Source organism: Rhinolophus sinicus, chromosome X (genome assembly GCF_036562045.2).
Source record: "Rhinolophus sinicus isolate RSC01 chromosome X, ASM3656204v1, whole genome shotgun sequence".
NCBI classification, from domain to species: Eukaryota; Metazoa; Chordata; class Mammalia; order Chiroptera; family Rhinolophidae; genus Rhinolophus; species Rhinolophus sinicus.
In genome coordinates, this window is record NC_133768.1 from 39,905,136 (window position 1) to 39,931,898 (window position 26,763).

Sequence of the window (26,763 nt, forward strand, 5' to 3'; positions counted from 1 at the left end):
ACATTTTGAATTCTTAATTATCTGAATGTATACCTATATTTAAAAACACACACACTCAAATTCACATGAGCATGTAATGGATATTTCCCAGGTATTGCCTCACTGGGGGAAAAGCATGGATCTTGACATTCAATTGCTTGAATTTAAATCCCACCTCTAATATTTATTCCTGTATGACTTTGGACATGTAAAATGGTTTAAAAGGGTACCTATAGGGTTGTTGCACAAATTAACCAACTGCAATGTATTTAGCACAGGGCCAAATAAGTGGTTCATTTTACCTCCTATACATCTCTGTAATCCACTCACTTCTCATCATCTCTACTGCCACCTCCCCTGGCGAAGGCGACCATTGTTCCTGCCAATTTTAGCATCTCCAGTCCCTTCCCCCTCTCTTCTGTTTTCAGCACAGCCATGAGAACATCTATTTAAAATGCAAAGTTAACTATGTCACTACCCTGCTGAAATTCCTCCCATGGCTTTCCACTGATGTTAGGAAAAGTCCCAGATTTGGGGACCTGGCATTGATAGTCTCAGCATCATCTGGCCTCAGGTGGCCTCTCCCACCTCATCCCTCAAGTCTCCTTTCACTGTCTACATCCTGCCCATGACTTGTTGTCCCCACAGTACAGCAGCCCATCCACTCCACATCTTTGTTTCAAGGCCTAGTGCAACTCTATATTCTAAGTCCCAGTCTCCAATTCTGGCTTTCCTCAAATTTCAGTGGCTTGATTGCCACCAATTATGCAAGTGAGAAACCCCTCCTCTGAGAGCTGGGAGGAGACCCTAGGTCATACCCTCCCAAGTGGTGGCCCCATCCGATGTCACTCCCAGCATTGCTTGCAATTCCTTTGGAGTGGGACTGACTACCACTTTGAACAAGTCCTGTCACATGTCTAAACCAGCTCAGTTTTCTCTATGGGAAGCCCAGAACAGTGCCTGGCACAAAGTAAATGCCTGATAAACATTTGCTGAGTGAATGAGACCCCAAAGGTTGGGCAATGACTAAAGGTAAGGCAAGAAGCAGAAAGAGGAGCTCTGGGATCTGTCTGGGGTCTGTGTAGCAGGGGAGTGGGTAACTCTTAGCTGGTCTCAGGAAAGCTAGGTGACCCTGAGTGTGTTCCCCCAGGCTGGAGACCCACCCTCTGCTGCCACCCATGTCTTCTGTCAATGGATTTAGATTTTCATTTTCTCAGGGAGAAGGTGGGAGGTGGGAGACAGGGTGATCCCAGTTTAGCCTCCCTGAAATTACCACTGCCATCAGAGGACCCCTCGGCCTGGCATGTCACATACTAGGCTAATTCCAACCTCTAGGCCTTTCTACTGGCAGTACTCTCCTCTGGATTTCCTTCTTCATTCCTTCCCATCCGTCTGCCCTTCTTCAGTCAGACCTGACTGACCCCTTGTGGAATCTCTGACTTGACTCCTCATCCAAGTCCCCTCTCTCCTCTTTCCTCCATGTCCGTCCAGTACCGTCCCCTTCCCCCACCAGCTCCAATCTGTCTCCAGCTTTTTTTGGCTGCTGTCTCTTCCTCCTCCTCCTCCCTCCTTCACTGACGCTGAAGAATCAGACCTGGCTGTCCTGGTTTCTGGAAATACCCGTGTGTGGGCAGTGGCTCAGCCCTGAAACAGAAGGATGGATGGATGGGGGCTGCTGGGCCGCTCTAGGTTCCCAGTGCAAAGACACCAAAATCCAAGGGTGTGGTCCTTGCCTGTCTCCCTCTGGGGAAGGGAGGGCAGGAGGTTTATTGAGTAGTGGGGAGGCTGGGAATTCAGAGGGCATGAACACAGGCCATCTCATCTCCCAGGTCTTCCTCATCAAAGCAGGAGAGGATGGACTCCTCGTCACTATAAAATGAGCTGGTCCCCTGTGCCAGCAGGTCACTGGCAGCACTGTCCATCTCATCCAGTGTCAGGTGACACGCAGCCGCAATCTCCTGCTTGGCCAGGGCTACAAAGCGTGGGTCTTGGGCAAAGAAGCCCAGGCCCTCGGAGATGAGCACCTGGGGGCACAGATGGGATCAGAATTGACAGAGGGCACAGCATAAAGTCGAAGCAGCATTCACAGAGGGGGCACTGTGGATAAATGATATAGCCCTGGGGCATGCAGGGAAGTCAGTGGGGGGCAGTGGTGCACACAGCGTGCTAAGCAGGAGTCACAGAGCAAGGGGAGAGCTACAGGCACAGCACAGGGACTGGGGACCCCTTTTCCCTCCTTCCCAAGCTCCCGCTTCCTCTCCTTCCTCCCCATTCCTCTTGCCCATGCCCCTTCTGGACTCACAGCCTCCACCAGGCTGTCAGCACTGCCCCTCTTGGCATGGCTGGGGTCTGAGTGGGTTCCAGGCACGTGCAGACAGGTAAAGGTGCGCAGTGGACCGCTGGATTTGCCGAGGTATCCCTCCCTTGCTGTACCCTCTTCCACCAATAACAGTGGGGCATACAGTAGCCGACCCCGTTGAGGGGTTGCCCAGGAACCCTGGATCAGAATAAACATCAGAGGGACAGTGATTGATGGGTGGGTTGTGAGGGTGCAGGACTCACTCCTGCGCCTACCTCTTACCTGCAAACACAACTGGAGTCAAACTGAATGTGTGTAAATCAGACTTGAATTTATTTAAAAGCATAGAACACCTGGGGTTAAATCTCAGCTGTGCCACATACTAGCTTGAGTGAGCCGCTCTGGGCTTCAGTTTCCTCATCTGGAAACTGGGGCTGATAATAGTACCCACCTCACAGTTACAGGGAAGATTGTGTGAATCCATAGGTGCTCCATTCTTCAGAAGGACCTGACGTGTAGTGTGCCTGATAAACTCAGCCTAGGTTGCCCCCACCCTGTTCCCTGCCTCACCTGTGCCCTGCTGGGCCCTGAGTTGCGCCCACGATGATAGGTGCCTGGGATGGGCAAATCATCACAACTGCCCTGGTGCCGCAGACACTGAATTGTGAAGGAGGGCTTCTGATCTGGGGGTGGGAGGAAGGGGGTACCCAGGGCAAAGAGGAATATCAGTGCCTCCCCAGTCCTTTGCCCTGCTGGCCCTTGGGGGCCCCCAGGACCCACTCCCACTCTCACCTGCAGGCGTCGGGGGCAGCAGACGGCGGCGTGTGGCATGGTGCTCATCTCCATATTTCTGGGGTCTGTGAAGTGGCAAAAAGATGGGGTGCAGGGGAGTCCCTGCCTGCTCATCTAAGTAGGAGAGCCTGTGTGGGAGGGAGGGAGGGCAGCAGGTGAGCTCAGGCCTGGGCATGGGTGATGGGGTGCTATCAGCCCTGCCTTCCCACACGTGGCTCATGAGCTCATCCTACTGGTCATGGTCAGAGAACCGGCCAGGGACCTCCTCTTCCTCATCCTGTTTCTCCTGCCCTTCAGTTTCCTTGGGCTGAGAACTTCCTTCTTCTGGAATGGTGAAAATGGGAGCCCCGCAGCTTCTCCTGGAGAAAGTGAGACAAGTTAGGCAGATCAGATTCCCCCAATATGTGGTTCTGGGACCCTGGTTCTCTCTCACTCCATGCCCCTCCCTTACAGAAATGCTGGGCTTCTAATTTTTTTTTAATTAGGGGGAAATTCGCATAACATAAAATTAACCTGTCATCATTTTAAAGTAGACATGGGCTTTCTTTTCATAGACGTTTGTCTCGTTGGAGGGACCCAATATTTGAAAAGAAACCAAAGTTGGTCTGTTAAAGAGACAACTTTAGCACAAGAATTGGCGGTGTGTTGAGGGAGGTGAAGAGGAAGCTGTAAAAGTTAGGTGTGACCTCATTTCATCAGTCCATTATCTCCATGAGGTAAGTACCATTATTATCCCCCTTTCACAGGTGAGGAAATTGAGGACCATGAAAACTAAGTGACTGGCCCAAGGTCACTTAGCAAATGGCTAATTCAGGCTTTGAACTTAAACCCATTTAGTTCCACATTATACACCTTTTGTCTTTGCATTGCCTTTCTCACATGAATCTCTTATTACCCTTTATTCCCACTTAAGCTCCCATCTTTACCAAACTTCCATTAGAAAGCCCTCTTAGGCCCTCCTCCAATGCCCCTGAATTACCCCCATACAGTGGCTAGTCCCTTCCTTCCCTCAGGTCACTGGCAGCACTGTCCAATCTTCCTTCAGACTCTTGGCTGTACCTGTGGACGTGGGATCCAGTCTGGGACACACTGGATTGTCTGGAGTTGGGAGCTCCCTCTTCGTCATCACTGGGCCCAAGGGAGAGTGACTCTCGGAATTTATTCCCAGCAGGCAGAGACACAGAAATCATGGAGCTCTGGCGGGATGGGGGCTGGGAGCCCATCGGGGCCTGTGGGAGTCACAGGACTGAGTGTTGCATCCATGTTATATGGAAGTCACTTGGTCATATAGTTTCTCTCCAATAAGTTCCCCAGGGGCCGGGCTGAATCTGGGTCTTGCCCCCTAACAGTGGATGACAGGTGCCAAACAAACATTTGTCTATTGCAGGGACTGCTTCTCTGGGGGGCTTCTTCCCAGAGGCAGTGTGGAAGTCCGGGGATTGAGGGAGTATTTTACAATCCTGGGGGAGTGGAAACTTGTCCTCACTTTGTATGTTTCTGTGTCCTTCTCATCTTCCTCCTCTCCCCTTTTCCCCTCTTCTTCCTCCTCTGCGTCACAGGTGAGGGCTTGCCGGATCTCAGAACCCAAATCCTGTAGGCTCCTCAGACCAGCCTGTGGGGGTGGAAAAATAGGGAAGCAGGACAGCTCAAGGTCTACACTCCCCTGTCATTGAGCTTCCTTCCCATGCAGGAGTGTGGGGTCTGGGAAGGAGCCCCTCATCCACCCCTGATCCTCTGTGGATCGTGGGGCCTCAGTTTCCTCATCTGTGACATGGGTTCCATGAGATCAAGAGGGTAGTCAGCTTCTGCCACAGTGCTCCCACCTACCCCCACCCACCCAGGCCCGGCCCTGAAGACCTGAAGGGCAGAGGAGGTGCTTGGGGAGGCCTCAGTTCCTAGTAGCCCCTTTTCTTTCCTCCGTCGGAATTTGCGGAAATAGTCCTGGATCAGAAATGTGGCGTAGAATTTGCCCACAGTGACCTCTTCCTCTGGGGGAAAGGGAGAGGAAGCAGGGTCACATCGGGGTTCTCTGTTCCCCCCACCCTATGCACAGCATGGAATCCCCTTTTTGTCCCCACTCCTCCAGCCAGTGCTGGTTTTGTGGTGGCGAGCAATCAATCATCTGCCATTCAGAGGTTGGCTCAAGGAACTGGGGTGGGGCCTGCTCACCGGCAGCATGAGGGATGACCTCATCTAGCAGCTTCTGCTTCATCCTCTTCCAGATCTTTTTGATGACAATTCGGAGCTCCTGATTGGCTTGCTCCAGGTTCCCTGCATCAGGAGAGGATGTGGGGCATGAACCAATAGGGAAAGCCCTTCACAGTCACTCCCTCACTGTTGGAGGGGCTTCACAAGCTTCTACCACAGTCATGCACCGCCCCCATCGGACAGGTGGGGGAACAGGCCTAGAAAAGCTGAAGTCACCCATTTTGAGGTTCAGAGCTAGGATTGGGACCGTGAGTCACTCCAGTTTGCTTCCTGTAACCTCCCCAGGGAACCTTCCAACTCCCGCCCGTCCCCTCCCCACACACCTTCTGTCTTGATCTTCAAGGATGTCCGAACCAGGGCAAAGAGTGTGGCGTTGAATGTCACCGTCCCATCTGAGTTGAGGGGCATGTTCATTGCCACAAGTCTCTGTGCACACCAGGGACATGAAACTCACTTTGGGCAAGTGCCAGGAATGCAGGGACGAATGCCCAGAGGCAGAAACCTTTGATGATGCAACCAAACACCCCTTCCTTATCCAAGGTAAAGTCTCTGCCCACCCCTGCCAGACAGTGGACAGTCCTCTAAGAGGCAAGGTGGGGGGTGGGCAGTTGCACAGACCTTGCAGGCCACTCGGTGTGGACACAGCTTCCCAAATCCCAGTGGAGGCTGGATGCGTCTTAGCAGGGCAACCACATCCAGGTGCTTGATGCGGCCCCTTGGGCAGGTGGGGGTGGGCGGGAGGCACTACTGGGTTGGAGATACCCACTCTACCCCTTTTTCAGGGCCCCACCAGCTCATCACTACCTCTCCCCACCAATACCCCAGAGCCTGCCAGGGAAGAATTGGAGGAGAGTGTGGCGGGGGCAGAGGACAGGTGCAGTGGCAACCTTGGGGCATCTACTGACCAGGTAATGGGAGGAGTAGGCCAGACGTTGTGGGGCTGGGGTACTGTGTGGAACAGTGCATTGTCCCATGGGATACCAGGTATGGGGTTAGAGGGCATACTTGGCTCCAGGGTCATATTCAGACCAGATCCTCTTGAATTCATCCAGGTGATGGGGGCCCAGGATTGACCAATCTCTGGTTAGATAATCAAAGTTGTCCATGATCACAGCCACAAAGAGATTTATGATCTGCGGGACAGTGAGCAGGAGGGTTAGGTGAAGGGCAGAACAGGGTATGGGGGGTGGTGAGAGGCTGACGTAAGGTTATATGGTCACTAGGTCATGAGTTCCTGGGTTGATCTTGTCACCAGGTCAACCCTTTCATCCACTCTGAAGATCTGGGCTCCCCACTTCATTTGACATCCCCAGACCCTTCAGGACAAGCCCCCATGGCTGTGGTGGTGGTTGTGGAAAAATGGTCCTCACCAAGAAGGCACAGAGCATGAAGAAGCTGATAAAATAGGCGATGGCGAAATTGCTACCACAAGTAAACTCCTCTCCAGGACCAAAGTCAGATTCAGGGTCACACCGATTCCCAGGAAGGGTGGCAAGCATTATCTCCTGCCATGCCTCACCAGTGGCACACCTGGGGATCACATGGGGGTGCCATCTTGGAGAGCAGGCTATGAAGTCAAGGCAAGTGGCATTGTGGGGGCTGGAGGGGTTAGATGACTCACTTCCTGTCAGGGGCTACATCTGGCACAGATAACATTTTGACATTTAAAAAGCTGGCATGCCATGTTGATGACAGTCATGTTAGCATTTTATAGATGGGACACTGAAGCCTAAGAAGGGGATACATCTTACAGCCAGAAAAAGGATGGATCAGGCTAGAATATTTTAAAAGATTCAGATCACAGGGAAGAAAAATCTCGGGCAATATGGAACTCCACGCGGCCCTGTTAGTTTTACAGCTCAAGCAATCTGGGGCCCAGACAGGGTGTGTGGGCACACAAGGGCATGCTGGGGGCCGAGATGGCAGGGAAGGGTGTAGATGTTACCGGAACAGAAGTAACACAGCCTGTGGAAAAGTCTGGAAGTTGTTGTTTCGGTTGATCTGTGTTCCATCCTGAAGAGCCACCTTGCCGAACATCTGTGGGCACACAGGGGCTATGACAGAGGGGTGAACCAATGCCTCCACAGGTTCCCACCCACTTCACAACTCCTAATCCCCAAAGGATCCTCGCAACCCTGACAAGTAGGCACTGATAATCCCATTTTACAGACATGTGGACTGACTCAGGGTCATCCAGCGTGTCTGTCTGTCTTTCCACCCACCAACCCCACTTTTGGGTTATTCATACTCAACTCCCCTCAGCAGAGGAGTGTCTGAGAGATATTCCCTAGGGTCCCCACTTGCCTGCATCCCAATGACCGCGTAAATGAAGAATATCATTGCGATGAGAAGAGCAACATAGGGCAAAGCCTATGGGGGTGGAGAGGAAGACAGATGCTCAGGTCCAGGCAAAGAACCATAATCCCCAGAATGCACTGCTCCCTTAAGCCTGGGCCTGCTGAGAGATGTGGTCCATCCACCAAGTGCACATGTTATGACTACCAGTGTCTCCCAAATGTGAGCACAGTGAGGGCCAAGGCACGTTGGGGATTGAGAGCCTAGAAAAGAGGGAAAACTGGAAATGATAGGTTGCAGGTGGGTATGTCATGGGAGATATAGTGCTGAGGGTGGTAAAAGGCAGGCTGAGAGGTGTGAGGTGGGGGCAAGGGGTTGGTCAAAGGATGGGGGTGTTACCTGGAAGGACTTGATGAATGTCCAGAGCAATGTGCGGATCCCTTCACCCTTACTGAGAAGCTTGACCAGCCGCATGACTCGGAAGAGGCGAAAGAAGGTGATGGAAATGCGGGAACTGTCCTCAGAGCTCTGGGGTTCGGGGTGTGGTGGGTATGCTCAGCCCACATTTGCCCCAGAAGCCTCCCTGTCTCATGCTTTGGCCCTCCCAGCCCTTAAATCCCTCAGAAATCAGGCCCAGGGTGGTCAGGGAGCATATCTAAGGACTCATCGGGAAAAAAGGAAGGGAGAGTGGGAGAGAAAAGAAGCAGAGAGTCCCTGGTGTGAGGTGGGGGGGTTACCTCGCCAAGGTGGCCACCATTCTGGAGGGAGATATGGCCAAGACAGAGGTGACAGAGGAGATAATGAGATCACAGCCCCAAATGAACCAGGAGAGAAATGATTGAACAGTTATAGGGGATGATGGATGGCAGAGTCATTATGCAAGGGATGGTGGGGAAGGTTATGTGGTAGTGGATCGAGATGGTTGTGGGAAAAGTTGGCAATGAGGGTGGAAGGAGAGGAGATGGTACAGGAGATGATGGAGGAGACATATTGGAGCCAGTGGAGGAAATGATGGAGCCATTTATTTTATGGAGATGAGAGAACCAATGGGGGACCCAATGAAGAAGTCAGTGATGGAGATATGGAAGCAGCAGTGTTGTCAATCAGGGTTATAGAACCATGTAGTACCCAGTGGAGGAGATTATGGAGCCAACAGTGCAGTCAGTGGTAATGACAGGCATGAAAGACCCAGTGTCGGAGATGATGGAGTCAGTGGAGGAAATGGAGCCGATGAAGGAGTCAGAAGAGATGATGGAGCCAATGGAGGGGAATGTAGAGGAAATAAAGGAAATAATAGAAATAACAGAGTCATTTTAGGTCATGGTGGAACCAGAGGATAGGTTGCAAATGGAATGAGGGAGCTGGTGGAGGGGGACTTTGGTTGAACCCAATAGGAACTCAGAAGGGATAGAGCTAGAATGAGGAGCACTGAGTCTCCATGAGTGGGGTTGATGGGAGTGGGAGCCACATACACATTTGAAAGAAAGCCCCGGGGTTGAGATGAGGAAAGGTTAGTAGGGGGAGTGTGGGTTAGTGGAGAGGCCAGTCCTCACGTTGACTTCGGTGACGGCAATGTCCACTACGCTGCCCACCACAATCAGAGCATCAAATGTGTTCCAGGCATCGGCAAAGTAATGCTGTTGGCAGGAGGAAAGCAGTGCCCTGTCTTCTGAGAGCCAGCAAGCTGGGTAGGGGGCCAGTAGTGGTAAGGGCACTGGGGAGGCAGGGCCGAGCTTGGATCACATGATTGGCCTACCTCTGGATCCCTCTCACTCCCTAGTCTCACGACTCCCTGGTTGCTGCCCCCCTAAGAGCTCTGCAATGAGTTCCACCCCAAGGGATTCCCACAGAACAGGTGGGTCTAGGGCTGGGGAGCACCTTGGGTTTGAAGGCGATGATTTTGAGCACCATCTCAACAGTGAAGAGGCCAGTGAAGACCATGTTGAGGATATCCATGGCATAATTGAAGGGAGCAGTCTGCTCATAGTGCTGGGAAAGAAAATCAGATGTGAGGACAGATCCTGAAGCAGAGATGCTCCCCACCCCCAACCAAATGTTCTCTGGCTTGGACTGAGGTGAGTCTGGGGGTGTGGTAGTACTACGCATTGGCCCAACCCCTCACATTGTCTGCTTCCCATTGTGGATTGTAGAAATCCCAGCTTCCTTTGCAGCTAGTTCTGACTGAGACAGAAACAAGCCTGCTGCTGGTTGGGCAGCTTCTGTGAAAAATATTTTTGTTTTCCAATAAAAGGCTCAAATGGGGACAGCCCTCTGGTACAACCTCCCCTCCTTTCTCCTGCCCTGAATGTAGTGTTGACACCTGGAACTGTGGCAACCACCTTGTGACCATAAAGCAACAAGCATGAGAATGAAAGGAGCAGAAAGATGGAGCCTGAGTCTCTGATGAGCATGAGCATGCAGCCTACCTCCACACTTCTTGTTATGTGAGGTAGCTACCATATTTCGTTGACTCTAGGATACACATATTTTCACATTTTAGAATTTCTGAAATTGGGATGCACTCCACAATCAGTGGCAACTTACAATTGCCATCTGCTACTTATTTTTCACTTCTTAGATCTCTGAAATCAGTATGCAACTTACAGTTATTGCCCTTAGATTTGAAGAAATGTGGCAAATATCTTTATAGTTTAAGTCTCTGTCAGTTGGGAGTTTTGCTACTGGTAGCCTAAAGTGTTCCTAATGGTTCCCAAGTGATTGTGTGGTCAGGTTAGGGTGTCTGGCAGGGGAGGATCTCAGACCTGCATGGCTAGAGCAACCGTGTTGAGCAGGATAAGCAGGAACATGAGGTACTCGAAGGCAGCAGAGTTCACAGTGGCCCACACGCGATACTGATGTGGGTTCTTGGGGATATATCGGCGGAGTGGCTGGGCCTTGAGGGCGTATTCCACACACTGGCGCTGCATATGGGTTCAGGACATGAGTGAGCAGTGGGATCCAGAGGCCAGGAGGTGTGTATGGTGCTGGGGTCATGGATTAGGGCTCAGCGGTCACCTGGTTTTTATCCAGTTCACAGTGTTGGTACTCCTGCTCGCCCTGGGCGCGGAAGGTGATGATGACAAAGCCCACAAAGATGTTCATCATGAAGAACGCAATGATGATGATGTAGACAATGAAGAACACTGAGCGCTCGACACGGTGATTATAGACGGGGCCCTCGTCCTCTGCATGTGCGTCAATGGCCTTGTATAGCAGCCTAGGGAGCCGGTGGAGGCAGGTGAGGGGCGATCCCAGCCCCCTCAGACCTCCCCCCAGACCCTTCATCATAGACACCCCAGAATCTCCTTCTTGGCACCCCAAAGACCCCTAATTCCCCTGATCTAACCACCTAGGACCTCCATTCATACCCCAAGAGACCTCCACCAGGCTCTCCAAGACCTGAAATCCCTTGAGTTCCCACAGACCCCCAAATCCCCTTCTCCAGCCACCTGGAGATCCCCACGCATTTCCCCAGAACTCCCCCACCAGCCCCCAAAGATCTGTAAATCTCCTGTCCCATCATCCCCGAGATCTCCAACTAGTACCGCAATGAATCGTGCAGCATCCTGGAAATCCTTGAACCTCCCAATCTATCTCCTCTGAGACCTCCACCCAGTCCCCCCAGACACCTACCCGGTCCTCCCTAAATCCTACCCAGTCCTCTCTAGACTTCTACCAAGTCCCTCATAGACCTCTACCCAACTCCTGGTGACCCCACCCACCCAGGTCCCCAAAGCACCCCAGCCAGCTACTGGGAGACCCTCACCCAGTCCTCTGATATGCCCACTAGCCCCGAGAAAACCCTATCCAGTCTCAAGAGAATTTTATCTCATCCCAAGATACTCTCCCACCTACCCCCGTCAGATTCTAAGCCAGTCCCCTAGAGACTCTTTCCCAGTCCCCTGCCCGTCCCTGGGGCCCTGCCCCTCACGCAGGCCAGCCTTCAAAGGTGGAGACAGTGAACAGAGCCATCATGGCTGAAAGGACATTGTCAAAGTTGAAATCGCTGTTGACCCAGAGCCGCTCCCGGACCAGGGGCCGTGACACATCTCCATCAGGATAGACCAGGAAGGAGCCCCTGTGGATGTTGCAGACAGGCTGGGTGGGTGAGGAGGGGTGGGGAGCTGTGGAAAGGGGACTGGGGTCTCCAGCATGGAGGCAGCAGGACATAGTGATGTAGCTGAATAGCCTGGGTTCAAATCCTGCCCCTCCATTTACTGGGTGGGTGACCTTGGGCATTTAACCTCTCTGTGCTTCCGTTTTCCCCATCTACGAAATAAGGATAATAACAGAACATATTTCCTGGCTTGTTACAAGGATTAGTAAAGTCAATCAAAGAGAATAATGTGTGGCACATAGTTGGCACCACATATGTTAACTCTCATCACCATTATCATCATCATCATTACCACCCAGAAAAAAAATAATACTAATAATAACCAACATTGATGAGGACTAAGTCTATGCAAGGCGTGGTGGTAGGCTTTACATGGAGTAACTTTACACTGTAGTACACTCTGTGTAGTAACTCATTTACTCCTCACAAAAAACTTATGAGATCCATACTCTTTTTATCCCCATTCTTCAGTTAAGAAAAATGGGACTCAGCAAGGTTAAGAAATGTAAGAAATTACAAGGTTAACAAAAGTCTCATGGGATGGATTTGAACCAGGAATGTCTGACTTCAAAGCCCATGTTTTAAACCACTACCCTCTACATGAGTCTCAAAGATCGAAACTGGGGATTCGGCGGGGGTGGGGAGGGGTGTGTTTGGGGAGTTCTAGGAGGTTTGGAGTGGACTGTAGGTAACTTTGGGGAATGTGGAGAAGGGTTTGGGGGAGGTTTTGGGGGGCCTCATAGTCTTTGATGAGATCTGAGGGCCTTTGTAGTTCTTGGGAGAGTTCTGGTGGTGTATCTTGGGATTTGGGGAGTTCTGGGAGTCTTGGGGGCCTTGATAAAATCTGGGGGGTCTCTGCAGTTCTTGGGAGGAAACTCTAGGGATTTCAGGGGCGCTGGTGAGCTCTAGGGTCCTCTGCGGCCTTTGGGAGGTGTCCTGTGCCCCATGGAATGCAGGGTCTTAGCCACTCACTTGCATTCTTGGGGTGTGTGTTTGGCCTCATCAGTGCAACTGTAGAATTTCCCCTGCAGGGAAGATATTTGTCAAGCAGGTTTACCCTTAATCCCCACCTTAACCTGTGCCTGAGCCTCACTCCAGCATTTCTTCTCACCTTGAAGAGCTGCACGCCAATGCAGGCAAACATGAATTGCAGGAGTGTGGTTACAATCATGATATTCCCAATGGTCCGGATGGCCACGAACACACACTGCACCACGTGCTGCAGGCACCCACAGATATGGGTAATGGACATTGCAGGCCACAATGGCCATGGTGCCGGTACTCTGGGAATGGATGGGGCTCAGGGACTTGGGTCTGGGACATGTGGTCTCAGGTCAGGAATATGTGGTCAGGAACACATGGTCAAAGGGCAGTGATGTGGCCCAGGGATATGAGGACACCAACCGGCAATAAGTTTTTGCCAGGCAGGGGTGAGTGGCCACATGTTGCAAACTCGGATCAGAGAAATGTGACCATTGGTAAGGAACAGGGGTCAGGCCACATGGTCAGTGGTCCCGTACATGTGGCTACATGTCAGGTCCAGGCTGTGTGGTCATGCATCAATGCAAATGGTCAGTCTGATCAGTAATCCTGGCCCCTCAGGTGGGGCAGGGCCTGGTACTTGTGGACTTGGGTGTGGAGGGGTTACCTTAAGTCCTTTGGCCCGGTTGATGGCTCGAAGGGGCCGAAGTACTCGGAGTACTCGTAGAATCTTCACCACGGAGATGGCGCTGGAGCTGGGGAAAGGGCGGTCCTCAGGCCCTGGCTGGGGCCTGGTCTGGGCTCTGGGAGTAATGGGTGGGTAAGGGGTGCTCACTGGATGCCAAAGGAGATGAGGGACACGCTGACCACCAGCAGATCCAATAGATTGAACCAGCTACGGCAGAAGGAGCCTCGATGCAGGAAAGCCCCAAACACCATCATCTGGGAAGTAAGAGGTCATAAGGCTAGACCCCAGATTTGGGGATAGAAGGGGGAGGAGGGAAAAGAAGCAGTAAAGGTGGGCTGTGGCGGTTGGTGGGGAGTGGGTTGAGGCCACTTGGGGTATGATTGGGGGCCCATTAGTTACCTTTAGTAGAATCTCCACAGTGAAAATGGAGGTGAAGGCATAATCAAAGTACCCCAGAATCTGGGGGATGAGAAAGAGGGGGAGTCACTGAGTCATTGCTGAGGGGGATCCTAGGCATATGTGTGTGTGTGTGTGTGTGTGTGTGTGTGTGTGTTTGTACCTCTCTACACAAGCATAGCCCTCCCTCCATCCATCCTTCCTTGCGTCCTTCCCTCTCTCTCTCATGATCATCAAGAACTTCTCTACAAGGCAAAAGTCTTGGCCATCAGAAAGACCAGAGTTCAAACTTGGGCTCCTCTGCCTCTACCCAGCCAAGTGGGTGCCCTTGGCCCACTCAATCTCTCTAAGTACAGCTTCCTTCTCAGCTGAATACTGATCTCCTTCCTCCCTGGCACTTCCTGAAGTCTGTTGCACACACAGTAAAGGCTGACACCACAGCAGCTGCCATTATTGCCCCTCTCTTTCTACCTAGATAGGGGTGTTCTCCCTGTCTCCATCTTGACCCCAGCTTGTGCCCAGTAGGACACCCCTGGGAGTGCTCCCCAGCCCCCAGCCAAAAGCTCACATGGTTGCGGAAGGAGTGGGCTCGGATGGGGTCCTCGGCGGCCAGGGACACACTGCTGAGGATGATGAACACCAGGATAAGATTGGTGAAGATGTGATGGTGTATGAGGGTGTGGCAGGCCTTCCTCAATCTGGGGAGTAGGGAATGGGCCATGGTCAGAATCCCGGACCACAGAGTTGATTGGGAGAGCCTGAGGGATGCAGCTCAGACCCTATTGCATCAGGCTGTGCACCCCTCCTCCAGCCTTGGCTGCTGCCTGGCCCTCCACCTGCCCCAGCCCCTCCTGCCCCACCCCCTCATCTATTCCCGGTACTCACGGGTTGGTTTGGCTGAGGCAGAAGAAGGCACTGCCCTCAGGGATGGGCACTACCTTCTCCTTGGGTACAACTTCCTGCAGGAGTTCCACACGCCCTGCACCCCCTTCTTCCTCCTCCTCTTCCTCCTCCTCTTCCTCCTCCTCCTCCTCTTCCTCCATGCCTGGCACCAGAAGCTCTAAAGAGAGAGAATTAATTGAGAAAATGTATGTAAAATACGTAGAACAGTATTTGTCACATGGTACATTCTTCCCATCTCCCTGCTAGAATGTCAGCTCCTCAGAGAAGGGATTTGAATTTGTTTTGTGTCCCCGGCACTTAGATCAGTGCCTGAGATACAGTAAGGGCTCAGTAAATGTGTGTTGAATGAACATTGCCATCCTTACAGTCATATACACACTATTATAACATAAAGGCTCTGAGAAGTTCTGCAGTAAAACAAAACATGTTTATCTTTTTTAATCTCAACATTCCAAACATTGCTGGCCACCTGCCAAGCCCATTATTTTCAAGATGATTTCAGAAAAGCCTGCTCTCCAGAGAAGAGGATCTCAGGGGTCAAGAGCTCTGTCTGCGTGATGTCCCTAAGGTCCCACACCTCCTCCACCTGGCCCTGGCCACTTGCCTGCTCCTTCATTCTTTGCGCCCTTCTCTTCCTCATTCTCCCCACCAGGCACCTGGGAACAGGAAGGTGGGGGGTCACCAAAGGTGGAGGAGACACCAGGAGATGGACACAGGGGAGGCATGGGAGGGGTGGAATAACGAAGGAATACATAGGCAGAAGTTGAGGGCTAGACACAAACACATAGACGGGTATTGGTGGTAGCATGATGTATAGATGGTACTCAGGCTCCTAACTCACCAAAGCTCCATTCTCCTGTGGTGATTTCCCCTCCGTGCTCTTCTCCCTGTGTGAGAAAATGGGGGTGGTGGTGATTGCTAAGGATTACAACAGATGGGTGAGGCTGGGGCGGGGGGTGGGTGTTGCACTCAGAACAGACCTTTCTTAGACGTCATAGACCCTCTCTGCTTCCGCCCTCACCCCCACAGTCTGTTCTTCTTACAACAGCCAGAAGGATCCTGTTAAATCCTAAGTCTGGCACATCCCTTCTCTGCTCATACTCCTCCCATGGCTCCCACTCACTCAGAGCAGAAACCGAAGTCCTCACTGTGGCTCAGAACGCCCTCAATCTGGCCTCCCTATCCCCTCAGTTGAGTTCATCTCCTACCACTCTCCTCCTTGCTTATTTCACTGCAGGCTCACTGGTCTCCTTGGTGTTTTTTGAAAGTGCTTAGAGTATCATCACCTCAGGACCCTTGCACATGCTGTCCTCTTGCCTTGAACATTCTTCCCCCAAGTATTTTCATTGCTTTCTCCCTCACTTTATTCAGGTCTCGGTTCAACTGCCCCCTCTGCATAGAGACCTTCCATGACTACCCTAACCAAAATAGCAATCTTCGTTTCTCTCTATTCTTTTATTTAGCTTTCATTTTCTTCATTATATTGTTAACATACTTAAAGTATATTATATATTCAGTTGTTTGTGTTTTGCTTGCCTTCCCCAACTCAAATGTCAGCTCCATGAAGGAGAGGACTCTGTCTACCTTGACCCTTGCTGTCTCGGTATCTAGACCAGAGCCTGGCACAAAGTTGGTGCTCAATAAGTGCATGTGGAATGAATGAGGACTGCAGGTTGGATCTGCGGGTAGGGGTTGCCAGGATGACCGAGCCATCTCTGGTGGTGTGGGATGTGTGTGTGTGGGGGGGTTCCTCGGCAGGGACCCAGCGAGAGATTGTGTTGGAGGCAGAGCCAGACATCACCTGCTCTTGTTCTTGGCAGTGCCTGCATCGCCACTGGCCAGGTTGTCCACAGCAATGGCAAGAAACACGTTCAACAGGATGTCTGAGTGAGCTCAGGCTGCAAAGGATGGAGAAGCAGCCTGCCTCTGGACCACCCAAGTCCCTCCATCCACGCCCACCCTGCCACTATCCAGCAACCCAAGGCTCTGAGGATACAGTTGCCACAGATGAAGAGAATGATGAAATAGACACACACCAGCATCCCTGGGAAAAAGGGGCCGCCGTAGGCCATGATACCATCATACATGACCACATTCCAGTCCTCGCCCGTCAGGATCTGGGGGTGGGAGGTCACCATGAAGCTCTTGGGACCCTCCCCCGACTCTAGGATGCTCATGACCTGCCCATCCCATGGTCTCCAGGCCCCACCTGAAAGACAGTGAGGAGGGCCTGGGGGAAGGTGTCAAAGGTGCTTCGCTTAGTGTGGGTCTGGTCAAAGTTGAACTTGCCCCCAAACAGCTGCATGCCAAGCAGGGAGAAGATGATGATAAAGAGGAAGAGGAGAAGCAGCAAGGATGCGATGGATTTCATTGAATTGAGCAGGGATGCCACCAAATTGCTCAGAGATGCCCAGTGCCTGCAGCAGAAATGGAGGAGGCAAGGTTGATATGTCGAATGGTGAGTCAGGAACCAGGGTAGGGCTCCAGCTTGGGATGCATTGGGGCAGGCTAGGTTAAAACGACCTTTGGTGTCAGGGTTGGTAGTAATTTTGTAGTTGGGGTGAGTTGAGAATAAGAAGTGAGGGGAAGGCTGAGTTTGTGGTTAGGGTTGGCATTAGGGGTGTAATGGGAAATGAGGTTAGGATGGAGGGTAAATGGAAGTTGATGGAGCTAGAATTGGGTTTGAGGTTGGGACCAGGACTGGGGATGGGGTTAGGAATTGGAGATGGGGATGGGATGGGGGTTCGGGGATAGGGAGTATTTGCAGATGACCAAGTTTGAGTTGAGTGTTGAGACAGGAGAGGATGGGAATAAGATTGGGGCTGGGGCTGAGAACGGGTTGTGGTTGGAGATGAGCTGACGGTGAGAAGTTATGGATGGGGGTTGTGGTTATTGATGGGGATGAGGCTGTGAGTTAGGGATGAGGTTGAAGATGGGCTTGGGATTGCATGTTGGGGTTGTAAATGGGCTTGTGGATGATGACTGGTTGGGGTTGGGTTAGAGCTGGTGCTATGGTTGGGGGTTGGGGATGGGGTTTGGGTTGGACATGAGTATGGAATTGAGTTCACAGACAGGGTTGAGTTTAAGGAAGGGGAAAGAAATGGAGTAGACAACCTCCCCACCGGACTTGAATCTCCATGAAGGCAGGAACTTGTGTCTGCTTTGATTTTTGGTGTTTCCCTAGGACCTGGAAGGGTGCCCGGCATACAGTAGGCACTCAATGGATATTTGCGAAATGAATGGTGATATGGATAAAGTTATCATTGGAGCTGGGGTGGGGACTGTTTGGGCTTTGTTTTGGGGCTCCAGTCCTACCCACCCTCCCCCCCAAACACACCTGGTGACCTTAAATATCCTGAGGAGGCGCACACATCGGAGCACCGAGATGCCCAGGGGCTGCATGGCGCCCACTTCCACCAGGGTGGTCTCCAGGATGCCACCACAGACCACAAAGCAGTCAAAGCGGTTGAAGAAGGAGGAAACGTAGGCGGAGGGGCCCAGACCATACAACTTGAGAAGCATCTCCAGGGTGAACAGACAGAGCAACACTTTGTTGGCATACTCTGTGGGGAGAGGGGGAGGGGCAACCAGGCTAGCCAGTTTGCATGGTGACATGTGGGGAGGTAGTGGTCATGGGGTGATCTGGGGTAGCTGGTATTGCAGGTCAGGCACAGGCTGGGGGTGGGGTTAGGGTTAGGGATTAAGATGAGTTTGTAGGTCAGAGTGGGTGAGGTTTTGAGGGGCTTGAAGCTGGGGCAAGGGACAGAGTTGGGGTGGGGCCTCAGTCAGCTTCTGAGAGCCCAGAAAAGCTACATTTTAAGGGTAGAGTTAGAGGCTGAGGTTTAGTTAGGACTGGGCTGGTTTGAAGATTTGGGTTAGAAGAGTGCTCAAATATTAATATTGGGGTAGCACCTGCCACTTACAAAGTGTTAGCTTTACGTGGGCCATGCAATGTTCTAAGCACTTTTCACTTTAACTCATTTAATCCTCCTAACCACACCATGAAGTGAATACCATTACTAGCCCCATTTTGCAGATGGGGAAATTGAAGAACAGAGGGGTTGACTTGTCCCGACAGCGCGGGGTTAAGAGCCTGGACTCTGAAGCCAGGCTGCCTGGGTTTGCCACTCACTAGCTGAGTCCTGGGATTGGTTACTTAACTCTTCAGTATCTTGGTGCTCAGTACTCTGTGCCTTAGTACTTCATTCTCATAAGGTCGTGGTGAAAAGAAACTGAGTTAGTACATGTAAAGCCCTGCGAATAGAACTTGACACTCAGCAAGCACTATGTAAGCGTGAGCTACGAGGTAGGATGGGACAGGCTAAGGTTTCTGCATGTACTTGCTCAGTGAGGCAGTGTTGGGGGGTCTGAGGCACCTGAGGGATCCTGGATTGCCGTTTCTGGGGTGGAGGGAATGGGGGTCCGGGGGAGACAGCTGGTAGGCTGGCGGGCGCACCCTGGGTCTGAGTGAGCCACACAGGCTGGCCGTGGTGCTCTGAGGCGATGGTCAGCGTGTTGAGGAAGACAAGGAGCAGCACGGCCCAGTAGCAGGCATTGGCCTTCACAGCCCGACGGCAGCGGGCCCGAAGGCCCCGGCTGGCTCGACGAAGGCGGCGGCTGGGAGGAAAGGGGAGCCAGCTGGCTGAGATCACTCACTTCAGCCTGCCCTGGGGTGCTCGGGTGGGGCTCACAAAGTCATGGGGTCCAGAAGTCACATAACTTCCCCAACTCACCAGCCCCTGGTTTTCATGATCTTGTTTCTGGAAAAGAGGGGGATGAGAGGTAGGTGTCATAAGGGGCAGAGGGGGCAGACAGCGGCTGGCGTTGGAGGTCAGGGACTGAGGTCAAGGTTGGGGTCTAAAGTAACTACAAGGGTCCGGGTTTGGACTGGGTTCCGGGTTGGGTTAGAGGTCAAGGGTTGGGGACCCTCACAGGCAGCGTGTACAACTGGCCAGGGCCCCTTCTTCCTCTTCCTCATCGCCTGGAGACTCTGTCATCGAACCAGTGTCACTGGCTGGGAGGCTGGCTGTGGATAGGGTGGGAATAGAGGTCAGCACATGAAAGCCTGAGGGTTCCATCCTTGGTTTTCTCCTCTGTCTACCCACCCCGCCCCTCTCCCCAACCTGGATGGAGCCCCACCATGGCTGCTGGTGGAGTGTGTGGAGCGGGTGGAATGACTGAACCAACGCAGACGTCCATGTCTCCTATTGGTCAGCTCTGCCAGTTGTGGCCCTGAGGGTATAGGGAGGACAGTTAGGGAGCACAGCCTGGAGTGAAGTTACAGCCGTATGTGTGTGTAGGTGTGTGTTTGTGGGTGTGGCAGGGGAGTTGTTACTTGGAATCTTTGTTCTGGGTACAGTTGGGAAGGGGATCTGGGTCTAGGTCTGGGTTCTGTGTCCAACTGGGGGCTGGGTCTCAGGAGGGCAGCCCACATCTGACGCCTGCATGAAGCAGGGAATGGGCCAGATTAGGGTTGCCTACGGTGGCCAGCTCGGCCCTCTTCAGCCACAGAACCAAAGTTTCCATCAGCTGAGAGTTCTTCGATGTCCAGCTCCTCCGCTTGTGTGATCCAGTCCAGGTAGCCCCGCAGGTCCTCCTCCAACTGCTGCTTCTCCCGAAGCTTCTGGAAATCCCCTCGTGCTTTTGCCTTTTCCCTCTCCTTGGAGAACTCCCTGAGGGAGAAGGATAGGGGGCTAGGTGGGGGAACCACCCTGCCCCCTCTCCTTCCCCATTCCAGCCACACTGGCTGTTCACTGACTATGCCAAGCACATTCTTGCTTTGGAGCCTTCACATTGGCTGTTCCCTTTGCTTGGGACACTTTTTCCTCAGATATCTACATGGCTCATTCCCTCATCTCTTTCACATTTTTAATTAGATAATACCTTCTCAAGGAGGCCTGCCGTGACTGTCCCTATTTATAGTTGCAAGATCTTCCCCTTCTTATTTTTATCCTTCCTTTCTTTCCATAGCTCATATTCCATGTAAAACACTACATATATATTATTTATTGTGTATGTTGCTGTTATCTGTCTCTCCCCTCCAGAATGTAATACCCAGGAAGGCAGGGATTTTTGTCTCTTGTTCCATTCCTAAAACGGTGCTTTGGATACAGTAGATGCTCAATGTTGATTGAATGGAGGGTTATTTTGGATGTGTTTTGAAGGTTGTGTAGGAGTTTGCCAGGAACAAAATAAAGGACAGGGCTGAGGGGCAGGATAATGGGAGAATGAAGGACAAGATGAAGGGAGTGTCTAGGCTCCTCACCCACTCAGGACGCCAAGTACAAGGTTGAGAACGAAGAAGGACCCAAAGATTACGAGACTCACAAAATACACCCAGGGCAGCTCATATCCCATGGCATCCTGCATCTGGGGAGAGAGAGAGCATGCATCCCTCAGGTTATGCAGACACTCCCGCCTGAGCTCAGGGAGGAAAGGCAAGTGCAGCCTTCGCACTGTGTGCCTGCGGTCCACCTCACCCAGTAGAGCACGTCGGTCCAGCCTTCCATGGTGACGCACTGGAAGACCGTCAGCATCGCGAAGAAGAAGTTGTCGAAGTTGGTGATGCCTCCATTGGGCCCTGCCCAGCGCCCGCGGCACTCGGTCTGGTTCAGGGTGCACACACGCCCTGAGCCCGAAGATGCACAGGGCGATGGGTCCTCCTCAGCTTCCGTGTCTGTGGGAAGACTGGAGCTCTGAGCTCCGAAGCACACTCACCCACAGTCACTGCCACATTGCAGCCCCGCCCACCTGGGAAGTGCAACTCAGGGTCCTAGACTTTTCTAAATCAAGGGTAACCCTTAGCCCCTGACTCTGCCAGGTCAGGATTCTGAATCACTGGGAAGCTGAACCCCAACCACAGGGATCTAGGGAGTGGGACTGTAAATCTTGGGGCAGAATCTTGTAAATAAGAGTGAGGCATGAGACTGGGGGCAGTGGAGTCTTGTGGATTTGGGAGGGGATCTTTAAAAGAGGGTGGGGTGGGACAGCCGGTTGGCTCAGCTGGTGAGAGCGCAGTGCTCATAACATCAGCGTGGCCGGTTGGATTCCCACATGGGCCAGTGAGCTGCGCCCTCCACAACTAGAGTGAAAACAACGACTTGACTTGGAGCGGATGGGTCCTGGGAAAGCACACTCTTCCCCAATATTCCCCAATAAAAATTGAAAAAAAAAAGAGGGTGGGGTCAGCTTGGGCTGGTGTCTGAAAGAAAGGCCTGAATACATGGGGCCAGTAGGGAAGCTTAGAATCTTAAGTGCTGGGCAGGGCCTTGGCTGAAGGGTGGTCTTGTGATAGGACCGAGGTATTAGTGAGGGGGGCGGTTTTAGTCTGGGATTGAGGGCGGAGCTTTAAATATAGGGGTAGGGCTTGTTTATTGGGGGTGGAGCCTGAACCTGTGGGTGGAGTCTTGTGAATTAGGGTTGCCTTGAGAACACCGTGGGCTCTAGGAACCAGTGGAGAGGGCGTTTCCTATCCTGAGAAGGGCAGACTGGCTAACCAGATCCCAGGAAGTAGCACGTCTTGTGCATGCGTCCGAGGAACAGCTCGAGTCCGATGACGGCATAAATAATGATGACGAAGAGCACTAACAGCGCGATGTGCAGCAGCGGCACCAGCGCCTTCATGATGGAATTGAGCACTATGTGCAGGCCTAGGGGAAGCGAGAAGTGGGCGAAGTAGGGGAGGGTCCGCTCAGCCCCTCTCCTGCTCCCCCCTCACCTCCAACCCCGGGGGCGTTCCACTCACTCGGGACCCCAGACACCAGCCTCAGTGGCCGCAGCACCCGAAATGCCCGCAACGCCTTCACATCGAAGCCCCCCGGCTTCCCCCCAGTATGCGGAGCGTCCCCGGGCCGTCCAGGGCCCTGCTCCAGCAGCACGCTGAACAACCTGATGGGAGAGCCAGGGACGAGGTGGGGGTCAGGCCTTGGCACCCTCTCCCACGCCTCCTCTCTGCTCGGGAAAGAACAAGTCCCTGTAACCGGAAAAGCAAATAGGCTTAAAATATGTTAATCTTCCTGATTCTGGCTGCCAAATGGGGACAGTCTGAAGTAGTCGCTTCCCTGAGCCCCGAATTAAGCGGGGGTCTGGAGTGGGAAGTTGAACTAGGGTGGGGGTGTCCCCCGCAGATGCGCACCCAACCACGACAATGATGAAATCGAGAAGGTTCCAGCCGTTGCGGATGTAGGCGCTGGGATGGAGCACCAGCCCGTATGCCACGATCTTAAGCACTGTCTCCACAGTAAAAATCACCAGGAATACATATTCCACCTGCTCCTGGGGGAAGAGTGGAGATCGGGGAGGTATTTGGGTTGGGGATTGAGGGGAGGCAGGGAAGAGGGAATAGCTGGGACAGAGTGTGGGTCTGGGCAGGGGAGGGTCATTTGGATCAGTGCGGGGTGGGGCCTGGCTGGAAGGCTTGAGGAGCAGTTTGACTAAGGCTGGATCTGACTGGAAAGACAGGGCATGGCGGGGTGAGCCTCACCAGGTTGTGGTTGGCAGAGTTGGAGTCGTCCTCTGGGAAGGGGATGTAGACCCCCAGGGCCACGCAGTTGGCAAAGATGGTCAGCAGGATGAGGATGTCGAAGGGCCTCAGGTGGACATAGTCAAGGACCCAGGCAGAGCAGCCTCAGAACCTTCGCATTCCTTTGCTGACCTCTCCACCCAGTGCTCACTGTTGACCCCAAGGTGACCAGCCCTCACACTCCTAGCCTCTGCCCTGTCCAAGGCCTTGACTCTGACCCCCCCCCCAAAGCTTAGTCATCCTCAATCTTGTTGTGACTTACTCCTTGACTGTTGATTCCCCTGATGACTTTCACTTTTCTCAACTCCCCCTTTAAGCCAGTTCTCGACACCCTTGGACCCTGGTAATCGTAGCCCTTCTTCGTTCTAGCCCTGACCCAATCCTTGACCCTTGGTACCCTGATGACCCTCACCCCAATGCCTGCCCCTGGCCTTCCAGGATGCTTCCACTCCACGATGCTGATGCAGGACTGCCGCAGAGGGTTGGCCAGGGTGAGGCAGAAGAGTGCCCGGGGTGACCGCTGGGCACTGGCCACTGCCACCGTCTTGTGCTTACTGTGCTGAGTCCTTCGCTTAGGGGTCCCTAAGCCCAATGCCCTGCTGGTTTCACCTCCTGCTTCTGGGGGCCCAGGGCACAGCCCCCATTCGGGACCAGGGACTGATCCATTGGTTGGACTGGGCTCTGGGGTGATGTCTGTGTGGAGAAACCGAGTTAGGAGGGACAGGTTGTTGGGGCAATCATCGCTGCCTCCTACCTGATCCCATCTCTCTGTCTGAGGGAAGGAGAAAAGAGCATGCAAAATTAGAAAGAGTTGGGGGTACCTGAGTTAAGGATTGGGAGGTAAGAGTTGGTGTTGGAATTGAGTGGGTGTAGAGTGAGAGTTTATAGGGAAGTGAGGGTGAGATTATGTTTCCAAGTGAAGTAGGGTTTGGTCTTAGGATTGGGGGTAGAGTTTAAGTTGACATGGGGTACGATTAAGTGTATAGCTAGAGGCAAATTTAGGGTTAAATCCACCTGGTGGATTTCTGGGTTGGATTTAAATAAAGGTGGGAATGGAGTGTGCATAGGTTATGATTTAGGGTTAGGACTGAGTGTTTGAATGAGCTGAGGTTAGAATTAGAATCAAGGTTAGGGTTGACATTGAGTTTGGATGGGATCTGAGTTTTGCATTGGGGTTTTCAGCTAAGGCCATTCCTAATTCCCATGGCCTTGTTTCAGTTTCTGAGGTTCAGTAGATTGGCCTGGTTAAGATCCCCACCTTCGGAGAAAAGAAGCTGTCAGAGTTTAAATCCTGACTCTACCACTTGGTAGTTGTGTGTGGCCTTGAGCAAGTTACATAACCACCCTGAGCCTCAATTTCCTTATCTTTATAATGGGATTGTAATAAGAGAACCTACATTATAGGGTTGTTGTGAGGATTAAATGAGTTCAGCATTCAGAAGACTGTCTGGCACATAGTATTATTCCCATTTTGCAGGTAAGGAAATTGATGCCAAAAGAGGCAGTAAGTGATTTGATGAAGTCACTGAATTGGGGGTCAAACCCAGGCAAGCTCTGACTCCAAGCCCTCATGACTTACTACCACCATTAACTGTGTGTTCTTCTGTCTTCCTAATTTTCCTTATCCTTAAAAACGAGTCTGCATTCTTTCTGGAATGTCAGAGACCCATTCACTAACACTATTGACTTCCAGGGGTTGGGGTTGAGGTTAGGTGACTTTAGAGTTCATGGTAAGGTCTGTATTCATGTTGGGATTTGGACTCTAACAGGGGTTTGCCATCTGGTCGGTAAGGTTTTTGTCAGGATTAAGCTTGGGGCTGACTTTGGAGTTGAAGTTGGGGTGGGAGCTAGGATAGGGGTCAGGGCCAGGGTTGGGTTTGGATTTCAACTAGGAACTATGGCTGTGGATAGGACTAGGAGGCAATAGGGGACAGTGTCTGGGTCAGGCTGAGTGTCAGGGCTCAGTTGGCAGTGAGGCTGTGTAAGGGACTGGCTGGGATGGGAACAGGGTGATTTGGTTCTGGTCCCCTGGTGGCTCTCCAGCGGTGGGGTCCCAGTGGGCAGTGGGTGGGTCAGAGGGGCCAAGGGTAGAGCAGAGCCCAGGCTTGCTCAAAGGGTCTGCAGGGGTAGAAGGCTGCTCTCACCTTTCCCGCCTTCAGATGCCGACATCCTTCTTTCCAGGTTGAAGAGCCATCTGCAAATAGCTCCCCTCTCTTCCCCCAGCTTTGGAAGGATTAAGGTCACAGGGCGGGGCCATCACAGGGTCAGATGGGAGGGTGAGCAGGGTCGAAGATGGGACTTTTGTGGGGCAGAGCCTTGCAACAGGAAAGGCACTGATTTCTTTAAAAAGTATTTTTACAAAATATATACCAGCACCAAAGAGCCAGAAACTAAAATAAGAACAATGACATCATTTTCCGAAAAGCATCTGAAATTTTAAGTACATAGGAATAAACCTAACATAATACAGAGGGTACCAAAAAATGTATACACATTTTAAGAAAGGAAAAAACTGTATTAAAATTGTAATACTCATTATATACCAATAAGAAAAGATGAATATAAGTCATGTGTACACATTTTTTGGCACCCCTGGTATATGTGCAAGATCTCCATGAAAAAAGTTGTTAACTATTATCAAGTGATTAAAGGAGACCTAAATAAATGGGTAAACATGTTAAATTAACTAATTGAAATAGTCAAAACTGTGAAGATGTCAATTCTTCCCAAAGTGATCTAGAGATTTAATACAATCCCGAACAAAATCTCAGAAGACTTTTCCGTGGAATTAGACAAAGTGATTTTAAATGTATATCGATATACAAAGGACCTAGAAAAGCCAAAATCCTTTGAAAAAAAAAATTGTGGGAGGACTTGCCATATCAGATATCAAGGCTTGTTATAAAATTACAGTAATTAAGAACAAAACAGTTCCAAACCTGAGCCCCACATATATGTACCCATGATTTATGACAAATGTCCCACTACTGAGCAGTGAGAACAGGGTGGTTTTTTTAAATGAATGGTGGTTACATGAATGTTTACTGTGTAATTATTCTTTGGAGTGTATACATACTTGTATGTATAACTTTAAAGCATATATTGAACGCATGAATACTTAGTAAGTAAAACTTACATACTGTTTTGTGGGTCAGGCGCACAGTACAATGTCCTTTGCATGAATTAATTCTGTTCTTTTTTTTTTTTTTTTTAGATTTTATTGGGGAAGGGGAACAGGACTTTATTGGGGAACAGTGTGTACTTCCAGGACTTCTTCCAAGTCAAGTTGTTGTCCTTTCAGTCTTAGTTGTGGAGGCGCAGCTCAGGTCCAGGTCCAATTATGGTCCTTAGTTGCAGAGGGCACAGCACACCATCCCTTGTGGGAGTCGAACCGGCAACCCTGTGGTTGAGAGGACGTGCTCCAACCAACTGAGCCATCTGGGAGCTCAGCAACAGCTCAGCTCAAGGTGCTGTGTTCAACCTTAGTTGCAGTGGGCGCAGCCCACCATCCCTTGCTGGAGTCGAACTGGCAGCCTTGTGGTTGAGAGCCCACTGGCCCATGTGGGAATCCACCCGGCAGCCTT

General features: G+C 51.8%; 1 protein-coding gene across 2 annotated transcripts; it reads right to left on the reverse strand.

Annotated features, from left to right (window-relative positions):
* Window positions 1-1,707: 1,707 nt before the first annotated feature.
* CACNA1F (calcium voltage-gated channel subunit alpha1 F) lies at window positions 1,708-25,351 on the reverse strand. 2 transcript variants are annotated; one of them, XM_019714274.2, is made up of 48 exons: window positions 25,324-25,351; window positions 23,623-23,872; window positions 23,141-23,246; window positions 22,793-22,932; window positions 22,403-22,545; window positions 22,155-22,307; window positions 21,138-21,334; window positions 20,924-21,027; window positions 20,173-20,330; window positions 19,798-19,890; window positions 19,591-19,684; window positions 19,392-19,418; window positions 19,115-19,275; window positions 17,996-18,221; window positions 16,868-17,075; window positions 16,655-16,775; window positions 16,460-16,541; window positions 15,500-15,545; window positions 15,263-15,314; window positions 14,641-14,800; window positions 14,324-14,453; window positions 13,759-13,818; window positions 13,507-13,613; window positions 13,339-13,426; window positions 12,802-12,909; window positions 12,663-12,715; window positions 11,505-11,651; window positions 10,589-10,790; window positions 10,336-10,494; window positions 9,452-9,562; window positions 9,127-9,210; window positions 8,311-8,331; window positions 7,973-8,101; window positions 7,583-7,648; window positions 7,224-7,315; window positions 6,649-6,808; window positions 6,284-6,411; window positions 5,897-5,993; window positions 5,602-5,704; window positions 5,240-5,341; window positions 4,928-5,058; window positions 4,557-4,682; window positions 4,130-4,299; window positions 3,322-3,429; window positions 3,071-3,198; window positions 2,849-2,961; window positions 2,282-2,476; window positions 1,708-2,003 (listed from the first exon to the last, which is right to left on the reverse strand). In XM_019714274.2, the coding sequence occupies exons 1-48, from the start codon at window positions 25,346-25,348 to the stop codon at window positions 1,773-1,775; spliced, it is 5,895 nt and encodes a 1,964-aa protein (XP_019569833.2). In that variant the 5' UTR covers window positions 25,349-25,351; the 3' UTR covers window positions 1,708-1,772. The 2 variants fall into 2 exon arrangements, with proteins under 2 accessions (XP_019569833.2, XP_019569831.2); XM_019714272.2 differs by having other exon boundaries at window positions 20,140-20,330.
* Window positions 25,352-26,763: the final 1,412 nt, after the last annotated feature.